This window comes from Octopus sinensis, linkage group LG15 (genome assembly GCF_006345805.1).
Source record: "Octopus sinensis linkage group LG15, ASM634580v1, whole genome shotgun sequence".
Taxonomy (NCBI): domain Eukaryota; kingdom Metazoa; phylum Mollusca; class Cephalopoda; order Octopoda; family Octopodidae; genus Octopus; species Octopus sinensis.
Genome location: NC_043011.1, coordinates 23,584,194 through 23,604,952, shown reverse-complemented (window position 1 = coordinate 23,604,952; position 20,759 = coordinate 23,584,194). Strand labels below are relative to the sequence as shown.

General features: G+C 35.2%; 1 protein-coding gene across 19 annotated transcripts in view; it reads left to right on the top strand.

Annotated features, from left to right (window-relative positions):
• LOC115219721 (phosphatidylinositol 4-phosphate 5-kinase type-1 alpha) overlaps window positions 1-20,759 on the top strand; it is a 285,819-nt gene that overhangs the window by 127,110 nt on the left and 137,950 nt on the right. For all 19 annotated transcript variants that reach the window (XR_005002153.1, XR_005002152.1, XR_005002151.1 and 16 more), the window contains 7 exons: window positions 105-235; window positions 11,149-11,266; window positions 12,523-12,675; window positions 14,840-14,899; window positions 15,213-15,452; window positions 18,132-18,224; window positions 18,669-18,750. Coding sequence is in view for 7 of the 19 variants with exons in the window: in XM_036509545.1 (XP_036365438.1) it covers window positions 105-235; window positions 11,149-11,266; window positions 12,523-12,675; window positions 14,840-14,899; window positions 15,213-15,452; window positions 18,132-18,224; window positions 18,669-18,750 (877 nt within the window). In the remaining 12 variants the exon portion in view is untranslated. The remainder of the gene's footprint in view (window positions 1-104; window positions 236-11,148; window positions 11,267-12,522; window positions 12,676-14,839; window positions 14,900-15,212; window positions 15,453-18,131; window positions 18,225-18,668; window positions 18,751-20,759) is intronic.

The window sequence follows — 20,759 nt, the reverse complement described above, 5'->3', positions numbered from 1 at the left end:
CAGTACTCCATACTCTGCAGTGATGGTATGGTCTTAGTGACCACTGTTGCTACCTTTTCTTGCATTTTTATATTAAATGAAGTTTTTTTTTTTTTTATTTATAGAAACCAACCTCAGAATTGATGGCTGCCATCCAACTGGGGATTGGTCAAAGTGTTGGTGGACTCTCATCCAAACCAGAGCGTGATGTACTCTTACAAGATTTTGCTGTAGTTGAAAGTGTGTTTTTTCCAAGGTAAGAAATATTTATATTTAAAATGGTTCTAATTCTAAATTATTGACTTGACAAAAGCTTTTGTAGAATTTCATCATGAAGACCAGTGTCACAATATTATATACACATGGACTTTCTTCAAATTAATAAAATTGATTTGAATAAAAACTACACAATTTCTTGATTATTGAACGTCAGAAAAGTTCATAGGCTAACCAAGATACTCTCATAGAATGTGACCAAAATGGTCCTCGTAGTGGTCCACAAACTTCTTCGATTGGTGTTGTGGTGTTTGGATCCTATTGATGAAGCTTTCATCATGTTGGTCAAAGACATCAACAGCAGATATGATGTCATTATCACTGCAACACTGGTTCCCAGCCAAGTGTGTTTTTCATGTTGGGGCCAATTCAGTTTAGTTAGATGGGGCCAATTCAAGAGAATAGGGAGGATGATCAACCAGTTCAAAGCCACAGTCAGTCATGTACAGCAGCTGTTGAAACCAACTTGTGTGCAGGAACATTGTCCCGATGAAACAAGACCCATTTTGTCAGTTTTCCTGGGTGTTTGGTCTTGATAGCCTTTCATTACTGCCTCAGCAAGTTGGAATAGTACTCTCCATTGATGGTGTGGCCCTTTTGAAGATAGTCAATAAACATAATGCCTTTTGCATCCCCAAGAAACTGAGGACATCACCTTCCTTGCAGATGTGATGACTTCTTTTTCTGCAAATACTTGATAAAACCACAATGCTAATTTTGCCCATCTTCTAGAGAAGTTGCTACTAATTACTTTTGAAGTCTTCTTTGAAGAGTTCAATGTCAGTTTACTGGGAATGAAACAATGCAGTTATTTAATAAGAAAAATTTAAATGAATGCATGCAAAATTTCACAGCTCTTGCATCACTCTTTCATAGTCAGCCTATGAACTTTTCAGCCCATCTTCATATGACAAATAGTTCAATGCTTGAATGAATAATCAGTTATGATAGTTCAGTAGTTTCCTCTTAATCCACACACACACACACTTGTTTTAGGTTTTTAATAGAGGAAACAATGATATAAATTAGCAATTTATGATAGATTGAAGAAACTAATTTAAATATTGCTTTCATCAACTTTTCTTTTGTAATCAGTATGTTAACATGGTTGATAAATGCATATATACACACACGTGAGCACATAACACAAATTGGCAAGTTAGTCGCATATTCTTTTGTTGTGGGGAACTAAAACTAGTTGTTAGTCATATGCTGTTTTGCATTTAACATTCCATACTGCCAATGTCAACTTTGCCTTGCATCTCTCCTAGTTTGATAAAATAAAGCACCAATCATATACTTGGATCAATGTAATTGACTTACCTGCTCTCATCAAAATTGTTGGCCTTCTTTCTAAATCAGAAACCATTAAAAAAATTTTTATTTTACAATTAGGGCTTACTTAAGTAATGTATTTTGTGAGGGTCTCAACAGTTGCTGACATTGGAGAAACCAGGATTAGAGACTGGAAATTCAACTTAAATGTTATGAATATTGACAACGATAATATAACTATTTTTATAATATAAAACCATTTATTTAGATGGTTTTATATTATGAAAGTAGTTGTGTCCTTCTAAGAAGATCTTTACTTGTAAATAAGCCTTTGTGGCTTTTCTTTATTCATATGGCACACACCTTGTTGAGAACATCTCAAGGTCATCCTCATTATACTGCAAGGGTTTCTTACATGATTGTAACTACTGAACAGTTGTATATCTGGACTGTCAAAACTGTTCTGTTAAACTTACATTTTTTCTGACAATAATAATAGAATGTGCTGATTTAAAAAAAAAAAAAAATCAAAAGCAAAAGACCCCCCCCCCACACACATTAGTAGAATTGAAGTCCAACAAGAGATTAATTAATCACTGAAACATACAATTTCTCTGATGTTGAAATTTCTGCAGAGAGGGTCACTAATGTGATGTCAGGGTTTGAACTTTTAACCCCACTTTCTCTTTGTGTCACTTTTGGAATGTGACCCAAGTCTGATGGAGATATTTTTCAAATGGAAGTTTATGACAATGTTAGAATGTTACTGTGAAAACTGAGAGAGGGGAAACTGCAAGCAGATTCAACCACACTTTTTGAAAAATTAGAAAATGCTGTTTCACACAACATAAAACTTCAAATACTAACATGAATCTTTAGTGGCCAATCTTCCTTGTTCAGCATTTGATGACATGTTTCAAGATTTTTAAAAAGCTAAAAGTGATAGGTAACTATGTAACCTGTATTTCTTCAGGAGTTTCCAGTGTTAGACCAGTCAGCTGTTCCACTGGCACTTGTTAATAAAATAAATAGATCAGTCTGATTGTATGTTAATTATACTGCAAGACTTAATGACATTCTAGAAACAAACCAATTCTTACCTATGGTTTGTACCAGAAAAAATTTTACCCACCATCAATAATAGTAAATATTTTATCAGACCTGATTTAGCTGTACCACACTTGAAAATTAAAAGTTTCACTTAAATACAGGGAATATAGGGAACTTAATATTGTCATCATTCATAAGGACGTATCCCAGTTTAACCACTTTAATTTTAGGGTTAAGCATCCCTACAAAGGTTATGGGCACTGACTATCCCTCTTTTGGCTAAGCTATATCACCACTACCACCACTATTCTAACACTCGCATGGGTTATACAGAGCTCCACTTTTCCACACTCACAAGGGTTGTACAAAGCTGGATACCCTTCCTATTGTCAGCCCGCATCTGTTTCCAAGTAATATTTCCCCACAACCAAACATGGTTTTCATAGAAGACTAGAAACAAAGGTCACTGCTTGCATGACAGTGACATTCTTTACAACTATCATGTGAAGCCAAGCAAGGAGACAGTAATATGCATGCATGCACACGCGCACACACACACACACACACACACTCTCTCTCTCTCTCTCTCTCTCTCTCTCTCTCTCTCTGAGCTTCTTTCATTTTACAACTGCCAAATCAATTCACAAGGCTTTGGTCAGCTTGAGGCTATTTGCTCAAGGTATCATGCATGCTGATTAATAACAGTCAGAAGATTTAATCAAATATAAAAAAAAAAGTGTACTTTGTTTACAAGTACCACTTCTGTGCTGCTCACAGATCACAAATTAAAATTGTCAATTTTTGATAGGAAAAGCAGCAGCCAAGTCTATTCTGCTTGTGAGCTGGCAGAATTGTTAGCATGCTGGACATTTCATCTGCCTTTACGCTCTGAGTTCAAATTCTGTTGAGGTTGACTTTGCCTTTCATCCTTTCAGTGTCAGTAAAAACAAATACAAGTTGAGCACTGGAGTCAATGTAATGGACTAGCACTCCTTCCCCCCAATTTCAGGCTGTGTGCCTGTAGTAGGAAAAAAAATTGCAATGGGTTGCTTAGGACAGGTTTTTAAAATTCAGTATATTGAAAACCCAACATTTTACCAGGCTGGTGATTTATGATCAATTCCAACGCACCCGTCATAGTTTCAAGCATGGCCACATACCCATTGGACCTAATATCAATCAGTTTAATTGCTAATGTCATTGGTGCACTTCATAAACTTAATTTAATTTAATAAACTTAATTGGTGCACTTCATAAACTTTTTACAGTCATGTTGCTTTAGAAAAAAAAAAAAATACTATTGGCCTAGTTCCATCCACAGAGATGAATCATGGTGATTTTCACCCATACTGTGTTTTGTGGATTCTCGTCTCACATTTTCAGTTTAATAATCCATTCTCATGATGATTTATCTTTATCTTTCTTCCTTTGCTTGTTTCAATCATTGAACTTCAGCCAACCTGGGGCACCATCTTGAAGGGTTTAGTCAAACTAATCAACCCCAGTACTTATTTATTAAGCCTGGTACTTATTCTGACAGTTCTGTTTTGCTGAACGTCTAAATTACGGGGATGTAAACAAACTAACACCAGCTGTCAAGCTGTCAGAAAGACGCACACATAGATATGTACATATACATTTCAGTTTCCATTTACCAAATCCTCACAAGGCTTTGGTTAGCCTGAGGCTACAGGAGAAGACATATACCCAAGGTGGCACATAGTGGGACTAAACAAGGAACCATGTGGTTGGGAGGCAAGCTTCTTACCACACAGCCATGTCTGTGATTCATTGGATTTACAGTTTACCCCAGTGTTTCCCAACTAATTTTCCCCCAGGCCCCACTGTAACTTTCAAGAAAAATATATGCTCCTCCAGTGATTGGGAAAAAACTTTATTTTTAATATTTCATAATTATATATTTTCCTTAAAGAAATATCCACACTAGGGCATTAGAATACAGTAATTCCTCGGCCATTGTGGGTGTTATATTCCAAAACCCCCTGTGATAGGTAAAAATCCATGAAGTAGAAACAATACTGTAGTGTATATTATTTTATTATGTTTATAATTTGTATATATTTTATTATAAATGCAAGACAACACTAAAGAGGACTCAACGTAAGCTTAACTAATAAACCGTGATAGGTGAACCACAATTGGTGAACTGTGACATGGCAAGGGATTACAGTAGTGCTATAGTGTTGCAACCAGTCTTCACACAGTATGCTAAGCTGAATATAGGTGTAATGCTTGCTATGAAAAAAATGATTTTCACAATTCTATGTCCCACTAAAAAGAAAAGAAAAAAAAAAGAGAGAGAAAATTTTGGGTCGCATACCCCACCATGATTTTTCCAGGCCCCGCTGGTGGGGCATTTACCCTACATTGGAAATCACTGGTTTAGCCAGTCACATTGTCTTGAGGAACATTTCTGTGAAACTTTGAAGTATTGGTTGTATAAAGGCATGCAGCTTCTTATATTCTCTATAGATAGAATATATTAGTGGTGGTGGTGGTGGTGGTAGTAGTAGTAATTTTTTTCTACAATAGACACAAGGCCTGAAATTTTGTGGGAGAGGGCTAGTCATTACATTGACCCAGGTGCTCAATTGATACTTATTTCTTCAACCTCCAAAGGATAAAAGGCAAAGTTGACCATGATGGAATTCGAAATCAAAGCGTAAAGGTGGATAAAATGTTGCTATGCGTTTTGTCTGGCCTTCTAATAATTCTGCCAGCTCACCACCTTAATAATAATAATAATAATAATAGGTTTTGAGCAAGACTCTTTATTTCATGTTGCTCCAGTTCACTCAGCTGTAGAAATGAGTTGTGACATCACTGGTGCCAAGCTGTATCGGCCTTTGCCTTTCCCTTGGATAACACTGGTGGTGTGGGGAGGCTGGTATGCATGAGCGATTGCTAGGTGCAATCCCATGATCATTCATGACTGAAGGGAGTCTTTACTCATTTTAATAATAAAAATAATAATAATTCGTTCGTTTATTGGCCACAAGGGCTAACAAAAATCAATTAAAACATAAAGGGACAAAACACAGGACAAAATTTACAAAGGGTTTTGTCCGTTTGAAAAAGTCCGTGTACAAAAGCAGGATAACAACGAAATATAAGTAACAATTAAAACTCCCAATAGGGGAAGGTGCTTCGAACGGTTACTCGTGGAAAAACCCATAAAAGCCACAATGATAATAATAATAATAATAATAATTATAATTATGATGATGATAATATAGCTAGTCACTAGTGTGACTGTGTGGCACCTTGGGCACATATCCTGAGCTGACAAAATTCTCGTGAACAGATTTGGTAGACAAAAGCTGAAAGGAGCCTGTTATTTGTGATTGTGTGTATGTTTGGGTCATGTTGTCTTGACATAATATGACAGTTTTAAATAAGTATCATTGTCATATAAGCAGCCTTATTGATTTCCAATATTCTGGGAAAACATTATCTTGCTAGGAAATGGGAGGGTTGGCAACAGGAAGGGCATCTGACTATAGAAAATCTGCCTCAATAAAACTCCATCTGACACATGCAAACATAGAAAAGTGGATGTTAAAACTATGATGATATAAGGTTAGTTGAAACACTGTTGAATCTGTGTGTCAAGAACGGAGTACACATCCAGAACATGTTGACTTCTTTTCCTCTTTTCCAACTCTCTTAATTTCACAAGACCCACCACCAGCATCCTCTTATCTCGTCTTTTATTCCAAGTGGCTCTAAAGTGGAATATGACTACTAAATCAACCATTTCTGAAAATTCTCACTCCCCCATCAACTCTGAATTCATTTCTGAAAATTCTCACTCCCCCATCAACTCTGAATTCATTTCTGAAAATTCTCACTCCCCCATCAACTCTGAATTCATCTGTCTCTGGAATTTGAAGACTTGCAATGTCAACAGCAGCAGCTACATTTTCTCTTCCTATTAATTCTCTGAATGTATATTTAAACAAGCAGTTCTCATGTTAGAGAGTGTGAGGGTATTTCAAAGAAATTCAAGCTTTTTTTTTTTTAACATACTGAATCCTACTGATAAAAGTGAGTCCCGGCAGTAGCATAGGCATGGCTGTGTGGTAAGAAGCTTGCTTCCCAACCATGTGGTTCAGTATTTAGTCTCACTGTGTAGCACCTTGGGCAAGTGTCTTCTACTATAGTCTCGAGCCGACCAAAGCCTTGTGAGTGGATTTGGTAGACAGAATCTGAAAGAAGCCTGTTTTATGTGTGTGTGTCTTTGTATCTGTGTTTGCCTCCCACCATCACTTGACAACCAATGTTGTGTGTTCATATCCCTGTAACTTAGCGATTAAGCAAAAGAAACTGATAGAATAACTACTAGGCTTACAAAGAATAGGTCCTGGGGTTGATTTCTTCAACTGAAAAACTCTTTAAGTCCATGCTCCTGCATGGCCACAGTCAAATGACTGAAATAAGTAAAAAATAAAAAAATAGAAGAATCTTGAATCTTATTGATAAAAGGAGTACCAGCATTACTCCTTTTGAAACATATTACTTTGCAACAAATCAAGATACTTCAGATAGTGATCAAAATACCTTCCCAAGCCTCAAGAGTGTGACTGCATGAAAAAGCAACTTGGGTCAGCAAAGCTGTATATACTGTCTATGCATGTGCTATTCTTTCTTCTCATATCAATTATCAGAGGCTGGCAATCACAGAATACATTCATTGGATTATATACATGTGTCATCTTTTTAGGTTGACCCTAGCTTTGAGAAGATAAATGTTAGAGCCACCACACTGTTACATGCTGCTCACGAGGTGGTGCTAGGATTAGATTAATGCTTCGGCATTACTCAATAGACTGATCTTATACTGTGAAAATGATTAAATGGGAGATATTTACCTGCAATTATTGATCAAATGGAAGCACTCCGTCGGTTACGACGACGAGGGTTCCGGTTGATCCGAATCAACGGAACAGCCTGCTCGTGAAATTAACGTGTAAGTGGCTGAGCACTCCACAGACACGTGTACCCTTAACGTAGTTCTCGGGGATATTCAGCGTGAAACAGAGAGTGACAAGGCCGGTCCTTTGAAATACAGGTACAACAGAAACAGGAAGTAAGAGTGAGAGAAAGTTGTGGTGAAAGAGTTCAGCAGGGATCACCACCATCCCCTGCCGGAGCCTCGTGGAGCTTTAGGTGTTTTCGCTCAATAAACACTCACAACGCCCAGTCTGGGAATCGAAACCGCGATCCTATGACCGCGAGTCCGCTGCCCTAACCACTGGGCCAATGCGCCTCCACGATTGATCAAATACTTCCTGTATATGTACACATGGAATTGGGAACATTTTTTTGTGCTTTCATGGGTGTTCTCTTTCTATCATAAGGCATTGTTAAGTGTATACTGAACAGTTAAATATCTGTAGCAGTGAAATGTGATAAATCCATAAATGGTTTCATTATACTTCATTATTTATGAAACTATCCAGTCTCCTGTTAAATCCATCTGAATTAACAGCTGAATGTATAAGCATATTTTATTTCCTTGCTTCTTCTGACCACATTAATATTGAATAAAAACATAATCAGCTGCTGAAGTAAATCGGTTTTTTTTTTCGTCAATCACTGCCTGCTTTAAATAACCAGCAAGAAATCTTTAGCTAATTAAATTGTTTATTGCTAATGTTATAAATTAATCAGAATATGGGGAGTAGATGATATGACAAAGTATTGAATAAAATGCTGTTCAGTATTTTGATAGACTTTTTACAAGTTTAAAATCTCACTGGAGTTGATTTTCTTATTCATCCCTCTGGAGTGACAGTTAAATATAGTAGTGTTGTTATACTAAAAATTGATTTGATTGACTAAACTTCCTTGTATAAATCTGTTACTTTGAACCAATGTAAGAAATTAATATTATAAATTAATCAACAGCTAGGAGTTCTTAGAATTGATAGAATGCTACAAGAGAGAATGTTATATGGTATTTAATCTTATCAGTCCTAATTCTAATTTTAAACCCTGCTGTTGATGTTGTCTTTCATCTTTTGGGGTTTGATATAATGTGAATACTAATGCAGACTGTTCAATCATAAGTATTGACAGCAAAAATTATCGTTGTGCCTAGTCAAAAGAAATCAATAATCTTGATTAATCAAGTCAAGCAGATGTGATCTACATTTCAAGGATATATTTTCTTTTAGGTTCCTTTCTATAAGAATATATTAGCCATCATTCATATTTGTTCTTATAAGCTTCTGTAGTCGTGTCAGCTTGGTTTACCAAGATATTTCTGTCTGTGCAGGCTTTATATCCCATATCAATGTCGCACTATCTTTTATAACATCTTTCTCAGACTTAAACAGATACCCTTTTCCTACAGTCCCCATTTTATAACATTTGAGAGGTTTTTAAGAAAAATAAGTTTCAATGCTAAGAAACTCACTTTGCAACTATATGGGTTTGGGTTCAGTCCCATTATGTGGCACCTTGGCAAGTGTCTTCTACTATAACTCTGGGCCAACCAGAGCCTTGTAAGTGAATTTGGTAGACAGGATCTGTGTAGAAGCCCATTGAGTATGTATATATTTGTGTGTCTGTATGTCCTTGTGTTTGTGGGTGTCTCCTCACTACATGATTATTGGTACTGGTTTGTTTATATCTCTGTAACGTAGTTGTTCAGCAAAAGATACTGATAGAATAAGTACCAGATTTAAAAAAAAAAAAGTACCGGTCTAATTTGTTCAACTAAAACATTCAAGGCAGTGTCCCATCATGGTTACAGTCCAGTGATTGAAACAAGTAAAAGATAAAGATTAAGAATAAAGGCTCTGAGTTCAAACCAAACCATGGGATAAGTCTGCATATCTTGTGAATGGAGAATCAAACAATGTAGGACAAAGGTACATGAAAGATACAGTTGATAGTCTTGAAATGTTTAATTATTTCAACAGTAACTGATTTCACAAACTCAGATGAATAGTGATATACTTTCTCTGCTACCTAATGATAATTTTTATTGGCTTGAACAGTGATTCACAAAATTTTACAACAGAGCACTTATACCATTTTCAAAAAAAAAAAAAAAAAAAAAAAAAAAAATCACAGAACCCATGCTTAGATTTTATAGATATCTCTCATTACCCTGATTTTAGTAAGGTATTAACTCTTAAGCATTTTATCTGGCCATATCCAGGTAAAAATATTCTACCTGTTTTTTGTTAAAACTGACCAGATCCAACCTCTCACCCTTGCCTTACAATATCATTCTACAAATATACAAATACACCATTGAAATCTCAAAGCTACAAGATAAGGTATGATTAATTCAAAACTATGTGTATAAATAAGCAATATTGACAAAGAAATCTGAGTGCTAAAGGGTTAATTGAAACAAAAGACTATTTTAGAGATAGAATTTATTCATTAAACAAATAAAAAAAAAAATCCCTAATAATATATGTTTAGAACATGAATGTTGAAGCATTGAGAAATATGTGAATAAATATTTATTAATATTGTTGTATTTCAGGATGGTCATTTTTTTTTTTTTTTTGCCAAATAAACAGGTGCACTTTATATTTGTTCTTTACTCATTTATTACTGTTCTTATTCTGACTCATGTCCATTCTCCAGAAATCTTTCATCACACATCTCTGACCTCTTCAGCGACGCTTTTCATCCTTGTGTGTGCTCCTGCCCCACTTAGTCTACTCTGTTCTTCTATGATGTGTATCCTTATATTAATGATGTGTCTCAATCTGAATTTAGTTATATAAGTTATATAATAATAGTTCATTATACATTGAATTAATAACCGCTTAGATTTGAAACAAAGGTTGAAAGGTTACGGAAGATGTTTTCCCCTTTTTTGCCATCAAATGGGTTTTTAAATTATTATAAGCTATTATTTATGGTAGAATTCATGCTGAGACACGTTCTTAATAAAAAACACAAAAGTTAATCATTTTGAAAACGGTTGATACCATTCTTGGGGTGCAGGGGGCCATTTGTTTTTAATTAAATGACATCTTCATCACGCCTCAGGAATTTTTCATAAAACCAATTTTGATAGACACTGGACTATATTAAAAGACTAATATTGATTTCAAATTTTGGCACAAGGTCAGGAATTTCAGGGAAGGCCTGAACTCTTTACATGAACACCACCCTGTACTTAACTCCATGTCCCCCTACATGGCCTTGCTATTTGCTTTTGAGCCAAATTAACTAACTAACTAACTAAGTTGATTATATTAACCCCAGTAATCAACTAGTACTTACTTCATTAACCCTGAAGGATGAAAGGTAAAGTTGGCCTTGGTGGAACTTGAACCCAGAACATAAAGACAGACAAAATGCCACTAAGCATTTTGCCTGATGTGCTAATGATTCTGCCAGCTCATTGCCGAAAACTATACGATTAGGAATCCATTTTTGGATCAGTAAATCAGTTTCTTTTTTGTTATAGTCCATTCTCTTACAATATAAAAAAAAAAAAAATTCAAATGACAGTTTTTTTGCAAAACCTTGTGTCTTCAATTAACCTCCTGATCTCTTTTTTTCTTTCAGTGAAGGTAGTAATCTTACACCAGCTCATCACTACAGTGATTTTCGATTCAAGACGTATGCTCCTGTAGCGTTTCGATATTTCCGTGAACTATTTGGAATCCATGCTGATGATTTCATGGTAACTATAGAATTTTTACCTTGTTTTACCTGTTGGGAATTGTAGTAATTTTTCAGTGAAAACAAGCAAAGGGGTATTTTGCACTAAATAGTTAAGCTAATGTTTTAAAAGTAATTTTAGTAGAATTTTAATAGTCATAAGATTTGTAAAGAGTAGATTAGATTTATCCCTATATAGTGTTAAAAAGAATTGAGGGGGGGGGGACCAAAAAACAAAAACAAATTGATTCACTTTGCATAGGTGTGGCTGTTTCAGGGTGCAGGCATGGTTATATGGTTAAAGGGCTATGGTCTTGGGTTCATTCTGACTGCATGACATCTTGGGCAAGCGTCTTCTACTATAACCTGAGGACCAAAGCTTTGTGAGTGGATTTGATAGATGGAAACTGAAAGAAGCCTGTTGTGTGTGTGTGTGTGTGTGTGTAATGGTGCCACATAAACAACACCTACTACACTCTGTGGAGTGATTGGTGTTAGGAAGGGCATCCAGCCATAGAAACCAAGCTAAAACAGACTATGAAATCTGGTGTAGCCCCTGGCTTTGCCAGTTCCTGTCAAGCTGTCCAATATTGCCAGTGTGGAAAACATGATAAATGATGATGGTGATGATGATATGGTGAAAATACAGCCATGTTTCTTTGGAAGACAGAAAAATGAGTTGTGATAAAGCCATCTCTGTCTTCATCATTCGAGGTATTTTTTGTATTTCTGTAAGTTAGACTAATCTTAATAATTGCTACATTTTACTATTGTCTGTGATACATAGTTAATTTTTTTTTTTGTGTGTATGAGATATATATATATATATTGTGTGTATGGTCTGGAACAATCAGTAACGATAGAGATTTTTCATCCTGGACAATTGAGTTTATCTGTATTTAATGGTTTATATCTACTGTATTTTCTGGCATACAAGACAAATTTTTCTAACCAAAATTTACAACCCAAAATAGGTCGGTTGATATATACACCAAGATGACTTTGGTGGATGACAGATTCCATGTGAAATGCAGCAAGATTTGGAAAGATAGCAACGATGTTTGGATGTTTACACTACGTGTTCATACTATATACTACACTGACTTCTATGCCAGGAAATGCAGTAATGACAGCAGTGTAGATTTTTATATCTAGCTTTTACTATGCCAAATTATTAAGAATGTTTAGTACACATTTTATTTAACATAGCTCTTAAAAAAAAACTTGTAAAAGACATTTATATATATACACCTGTCAAAGATTTAATTTTCTTTGTAGCTCTCATTGTGCACAGAACCCCTTCAGGAGCTTTGTAACCCTGGAGCTAGTGGCAGTATATTTTATATTACTGATGATGATGAATTTATCATAAAGACTGTCCAACACAAAGAGGCAGAATTTTTACAAAAATTGCTTCCAGGCTATTATCTGGTTTGTATATTATCATTAAATATTCTTTTTAATTTTATTGTTCTTTGACATTTCATACCTATGGTATGCAGACAGTATGTCACATGCCTGATAGTAACTCAGAATTGACACTTGATATGCTATGTTTTCAATCCCATCTCAAATGTTTAGTTGAGTGTGGTGTTCATCATTTAGTGTTTAGTTGAGTGTGGTGTAGTGTGGCTGTTTGTATTTCATTCAACCTAATGCAGATGGTGATTGAAAAACAAAATGGGAGGGCAAGGCAGAAATTGTGTGTGATAGGTTTTGATTCCTCAAGATTCATTTAAGGGCTTAGAGCTCTGCATCATGTTTGGTTTTGGTTTTTTTCCCCCTATGACAGGTATCTTAGCTACTCAAATTAATTTCCAGCGAATTGAAACTGAAGCTTATTGCCAGTTTCTCTTTGGAGTTTCCTGGTTAAGTAGGTATGGTATAGGCTTACCTACTTAAATAAGCTGTTAAGTTAAAATTTATCGGGAGTGCAATATTGTTTCTAGACAGAACAGTTTATTCAAAGATGCTTCAATTTGCTTGGTTCTTTTGCGAATATATCACATACAGACCCTCATTTACTTAACTCCATGAAACAAACCAAGCCCTATCCTTTAAAAGTTTGAGACTTAGTAGGCATTTTCACAATTTGCACTTACCAATGTTCTTTTGAAAGACATGAAAATTAACCTTTTTCAATTTTCTCCATCGCTAAGGCTTCTTGTCAAACAGTCATTTTTTCTCCCCAGTTTTACTATTTATAATAAGGTGGTAAGCTCTGGCAGAATCATTAACATAACCAGCAAAATGCTTAGTGACATTTCTTCCAGCTTGATGTTCTGAGTTCAGATGCTGCTGAGGTTGACTTTACCTTTCACCCTTTTGGGGTTGATAAAATAAATACCATTTGAGCACTGGGGTCAATGTAATCAACTTCTCCTTCCCCCTCAAAACTGCTGGCCTTGTACCAAAAATGAGAAGGCATTATTGTTATTTACATTCACTAAATAGATATGTATGTGAAAGTGCATAGCTGAACGGTTAGAGCATCGGACTCACATTTATGAGGTAGTGTGTTTGATTCCCAGACTGGGTTGTTTGTTGTGTTCTTGAGCAAGACACTTTTTCATGTTACTCAGTTCAACTCAGCTGTAGAAATGAGTTGCGACGTCACTAGTGCCAAGCTGTATCGGTCTTTGCTTTTCCCTTGGATAACATTGGTGGCATGGAGAGGGGAGGCTAGTATGCATGGGCCACTGCTGGTCTTCCATAAAAAACCTTGGCTGGACTTGTGCTATAGAGGGTAACTTTCTAGGTGCAATCTCATGGTCATTCATGACCGAAGGGGTTCTTTAGTCTTTAATAGAAATGTATGATTTATCAATCCTCTGGCAACGTATTCTAGAAAATTACTCTACAGTGTAGAGAAGGGTCTGTGTTGTTTGAGAACAATTGTCCTTGTGCAGTAGCAGGATGAATATATATTAGGCTCTATATTAATATTTGTTTTATGTAAAGCTATATATAAAAACATTTGATCTGTGAACTGAAGGTTCTTTTGGTACTTTACTGTAGAGTATCATTTTTATTTATGTCAGCATGTAAAAGTTGACCATGGCTTTAAGTTTCAGCTTACTTGCCATTATCAATCTGATGATGGCAAGTGAGGGAAAACTTGAAAGTCGCTGTCAACCATTTCTTTGTAAAAAAAAAAAAAAAAATATTAGTCTTCATAGATATATTTTGGATCTTTTTCCTAGTATCAACAAAAAGGAGATTTGATTGTAAATCTTTGTTCCAAGAAGGTTTTGATTTTCAGAATGTCTGTCAGTTACCATCTAACAATGATGCTTTGTTTTTTTCTGATCCAAATATACCTTATTGATTTGAGAAAGGAGAGAATTTATTCAAGACAATCTCATTTATATATCTTCCTTAATTGAACTGTTTGTAGTTTTGCCTATAGTGGAGCATCCATTTCAGATGCTGAAAAATTTTTTGGGAAAGGCATAAATGTTACAACTTCTTAATCATATTTAACACAATATAGTTATTGTTTGTTATTTTGATTAAAAAAAAAAACAGCAAAAAAATTATTTCACATAAACTTAATAAATATTAATAATTAATTTAAAAAAAAATATTATTTCAGAATTTAAATCAAAATCCACGAACCCTCTTACCAAAATTTTATGGTCTCTACTGTTATCAAGTGAGTAATTATTTAGTTATATATTACAAAAAAACTTCCATATCATACTCTATATCAATATTATTTTCTTCTTCCTTTTTCTTTTCTCTTTCTGCTTTTTTTTTTTTTATAGCTTTAAGCATTTCCTCTGCTGTCTTCTTGGTTTGTGACCAACCAACCTCTCTGCAATTAATTTTGGTCACTGACTGACAACATTTTAGTTCAACTATAAGCTATATATTTCCTGTCTCTACAGTAAAATCTAAACTCTTAATCTTATCCGTCACAATTTCAAGCTGTAACAACCTTGTATTTTCTCTTTTTCTCTCTTCAGTGTGCCGGTAAAAATATCCGTTTTTGTGTGATGAATAACCTGCTGCCGTCTTCCATCAAATTAACTGAAAAGTATGACTTGAAAGGTAGCACTTACAAACGGAAAGCGTCCCGACATGAACGAGCAAAAGAAAGTCCCACATTAAAAGATCTGGATTTTTTGGACAACCATCCTGATGGCCTCACACTCGAAAAAGAAACATATGATGCTCTGATCAAGACTATACAAAGAGATTGCCGGGTTAGTTTAAAATGAATTTCTTACAATGGCACATTACCATACATTTGAGATGTGGATGTAGTCGATTAGATTGGCTCAGTGCTCGATTGATATTTTATTTCTTCGACTATGGAAGGATGACAAGAACAGTTGACCAAGACAGGGCTTGAACTCAGAATGTACTATTTGAGATATTTTGTCTAGTGCTTTAACAATTGTCAATCCATTGCTCTTTGAAGGAGCATAACTAAATACAACTTGGTAGTCAGTCTGGCACTTAACCCTTTCGATGCCAACCCTCCTGAGACCACCTCTACTCCTATGATACAAACCTCTTGTTTTAAAGTGATCTGAATTAAAATATCCCATCAAAATTTTATTTAATTCACATTCCAGATGCCAACTTAATAATGACAGTTATTTTACTAAATTCTTTGTTATTTCCAAATTAACTGAAACAAAGGCAATATATTTCAGTAAAAATATGGTAACAAAAGGGTTAAACCATTCTTGTCGCTCTGATACCCTTGGATTAGTTTAATATTGCTTTTCATCATCATCATCATCATTTAACGTCTGTTGTCCATGCTGGCATGGGTTGGATGGTTTGACCAGGACTGACAAGCTGGAAGGCTGTACCAGACTCCAGTCTAAATTGGCATGGTTTCTATGGCTGGATGTCCTTCCTAATGAGTGCTTTTATGTGCCACCAACACAGGTGCCGTTTGTGTACCACTGGTATCTGCCACGACTGTGATTTTACTTGGCTTGATAGGTCTTCTTCTCAAGTATGACATAATGCCAAAGGTGTTAGTCATTACCTCTGTGAGGCCCAACGCTCAAAAGGAGCTCAGCCACTTTGCCTCCGTGAGGCCCAATGCTCAAAAGGTGCATTTTACATGCCACTGACATGGGTTCCAGTTATGTGACACCAGCATCAGCCACAACTATGATTTCATTTGACTTGACGGGTATTCACAAGTACAGCATATCTCCCAAGGTCTTGGTCACAAGTCATTGCCTCTGTGAGGCCCAACGTTCGAAGATTATACTTCACTACCATGTCTCATGTCTTTTTCTGGGTCTACCTCTACCACAGATTCCATTCACAGTTAGAGATCAGCACTTCTTTATACAGCTGTCCTCGTCAATGTGCATGACATTACCATACCAGCGCAGTCATCTCTTGCACACCACATCTGATGCCTCTTATGCCCAACTTTTTTCTCAAGATGCTACACTCTGTCGAACATGCACACTGACACTGCACATTCAGTGAAGCATACTGGCTTCATTTCTTTCAAGCCTTCACATGTCCTTGGTTTTTACATCCCATGTTTTACTGCTGTGTAGCATAGCTGTTTGCACACAGGCATCATGCAGTCTGCCTTTCACTCTGAGAGAGAGGCCTTTTATTGCCAGTAGATGTAGGAGCTCTCTGAACTTTGCACAGCCTAATCTTATTTTCACAGCTACACTCTTGGAACATCCAATCCCACTACTAACTTGGTACCTAGATAATGGAAGCTACCTACTACCTCTAGCTTACCCAGTTGTTGGAGTCTATTTTCTGTACATTTTCATTTTTTTTTTTTGTACCTGTGTATCTTCCATACACAAAAGCTATTTTCCCTGTTACCCTTTATCATCTTAAACATTATTTGGTGATTAGATTGGTAATTTTATTTTTTTGGCTCTGATCTTGTGGTCTTCCTGAAATAAATAAGTATAAAAGTTGGTTGATGTTTCATTTTCCTTGTGGGTGATTTTTGTGTGGTGCCAATAGAAATTAGCAATATTACAGAACAAAATGTCAGGCGTAAAAGTTAAAAATTTATTTATTATGCTTTCCATTACAATTGTAATTTGTTTTTCGTATTTACTGGGTATTATTGTTTAATTTTTTAATTTTGTTTCTTTGTTTAAGAATTTTTTCAGCTGGATATTGTTCCTCTTTCTAACCGCCTAAATGTGAAGTAGAACCAAGACCTTGTAGTTTAGTTCAGCAATCTGAGGCAAGCAAAAATATGCATCTGGTCAAGGCACACAACTCCATTTCTTTCATGGCTTGCATTCTGTATTTAACTACTTTTCTAGAGATTGTCTTTTTAAAAAATTTTTCTGTTTCAAGTAAAAATATGGAAAATAATTAAACTGCTATAGTCATTATAGTTTACTCTTTCTCTCACTTCTAGTTTTAGCTAAATTCTCTGTATTGTCTTCATATTTCCGGTTCATATCCATGGTCTTGATTTTAAAGATAGCAAGAAGTTTTATTGAGGGTGATTTGGCTGTTGCATCAACAGATTAAAATTGCTATGAAGAGTTCTCACATTAGCTGTTACAGTTGATAGATTAAGCATACAATATAGAAAATTTACAAATGTTTTCTGAATGATTGGGAACATTTTAGGAATGTTCCCTTGTGTTTCCAGACATTTTTAGAAACTCTATAAAAAAAAATGCTTATTTAAAAAACAAAAAAGTGTTTGTTTTGTTGATACAAATTGTAGAAACCTAGTTAGGTGTAGTAGATTTCCATTTGTTGTTACCATCTTCTGTTCTTTCCAAGAAAATGAGTGCCATGAAAGCATCAGGGTATAAGCCCTTGATGGCTAAAGTTGTGTATTTGAAATACTGACTGAGTATTTGAGTAAGTTTGATTTCACATTGAATCCAGGTATCTTTCTTTCTTTACAGGTGTTAGAAAGCTTCAAGATTATGGATTACAGTTTACTGGTTGGTATATATAATCTTGACCTCGCAGCTGCCAAGGAGAAAGAAAAAGAGAAGGCAAGCAATTACAAATTTTTAGTATTCTTTAAAGGATTTTTTTTTGTGATGATTTTTTTTTCAGTGGCTCTGTCAGTAAAGGTACGAATTTATTGACTACAAAACAATGAAATCCAATTCTGCTGCAAGTCATTCTCTTGTGCACATGGAAAATATAATGTAAGCCAGAAAGGAAGCAGAAACAACATATTCTTTTTGCATATTGTTCTACTTTCCAGTTTTTTTTTCAGGTTTTAACTTTTTCCGGAGAGACTTATTGGTTGAAGTCAGTAAATCTGAATGTTATAATTCCTTGCTTCAGCAGCTAGGAGTGAATGCCAACAGCTGTAGCAGATTTAATACTATAGTAGCAATCAGTTTGCTTTCTTTTTAATTTGACTTTTTTAAAGTTAGTTTCCTTTGTGAGAATTTTTTCATATTCAATTTTTGCTTTGTTGTACTCAGGCATTCGATGTGAAAACTGATCCAGCTGCTCCTTTAAATGTGAATGAAGATGGACCTGGTAGAGGATGGGCAACAATTAAAGGTAAGTTTCATTTGTGTAGTTAGTAGAATACACTCCATTTTTAGGTAACTTTATCAAAGCCTCCATCAGTTCGTCATTACTATTGTTTTAATGTCCATTTTTCCATGCTGGCATGAATTAGTCTGGCATGCGATACTGCATTTCTTCGTGTGTCTTTTGATGCCCTGATACCACCTCTGTAAGACCTATCATCCACAGGTTACACTAAGCTATTTATTTTGAAACTTGGTTCTGTCATGGATGTTGTCCATTATCAATCCATAGTACTTCCTTCCAATGTAACCATCCATTTCTATATATGTTCATAAGAGTGGAATTATCTCTTACTTATGAAGAAAACAAATACACACCTAAACCCACAAAGGGGCTCCATGTGGTCAGTTTACCAGCTAAAAATATCCCTCAGATCACACTGCTGTCTTCAAGGTCAGTAGACAGAGTCATGGCTGGAAAGCTTTTGATCAAACAAATAACTGCTCAATCAGGGCTAACCTATGATTAAAGAACAACCATTGCACATCTAAGCCAACAAACTTTAGTGTGCAAACTGCTTTCTCAATGAACTTGTAACTACCTTTTCTTATGGGTTAATATCTATAGGATCATATACAAGGTATTTTGAATCTTTGTTGATCCTTTGCATTTTTTTCTCATGTTTCACTGTTATAACTCATTACACTTCCAACAGAAACTTGAAATATGGATAAACAGACCCTTTCTTTCCAACAGTGATACCATTTCTTTGAACCTCAGTTACTCACTTTAATTTGTAATCATTACACCATTGTTACTTCCACCTTGAACATTATGTCAGTTAAATAAAAAACAAAAGAATCCGACTAAACCGTCTAAATTTCATGATCTTCAGTTCATAGCTGATCATGCTGCTAACCACTCTAGAGCATCTGTTGCAACTGGAAAACTTTGGTTTCCTGTATGTCTTCTTGGGATGCCTCTGTACTCAAAGCTTGCTATGAGTATATAGAATTGGGTTCCTACTTACTTAGCAAAGTCATCTTATAATGCTATTTAATTTTTGTAACATTTACTTCTTACCAGTACCTTAGTCTTAACAATTTCTTTTTTCAGCGTATTCTTGCATGCTTCAACTTTCCACAGTTTTTCAACAATTCACCTTGGAAACTGTGTCTTAAACCTCATCCCCTTCTGCACATTCTAACATCTTTTGGTGTTTTTTTCTTCCTGGTTCTAAATTTCATTTTACTTATGTTAATACCAGCACTAACTGTTCCTAATTTCCTGTAAAAATTTGTCTTACCTATAAATCTCTGAATACTTCTATTTTCATCTTAACTGGTTTTTACATTTGCTGCTGCTTCTGCCAAAATATTTTTCTATTTAAGGAAGTCTTTTTATGTTGTGGAATAACTGCTTCTTTTCAGCTTGAGTTTTGTGGTTGAGGCATTTCTTTTTATTGTTATTATTTTTGTTACTGAAATATAATTTTCCTTGATTTGTTATGACTGTCAAAACGAATGGTCATTCAGCTATTTAAAGAAAAATGCATACATACATCTGAAATTCTGGCACTGCATTTTCTTCCCATTTCAAACTCTCCTCATATAGTACATTTAACTTTGTTGACCTGGTCTTGTTTCATCATCTTCTCATTTACTTTTGTTTTCTCACTCAAGCTTAAAAAATAAAAGTTAAAGAAGATGATGTAAATCTTAATAAATTTTAGTGAAAATGAACTGGTACAAATTTGAAAGTGGTTATTGTCTTAATGAGCATCCACCCTCAAATGATTTTCCAGTTTAAAAAATGTAACAATAAACATCTAACTATGAAAAATAACAAAAGCAAGAATGAAAAAGAAATAATACACAGTTTATATGTACATTTCTAGATGTATGTGCTGTACCTATTATTTCTTTGTTTCTCGGCAGGTCAGTGGTTTGGCAGGATCTTTAGGGTATCAGACAAAAATGCTTTGCAGTATTTGTTCTGACACTTAACGGTCTGTGTTCAAATCCTGCCATGGTTAA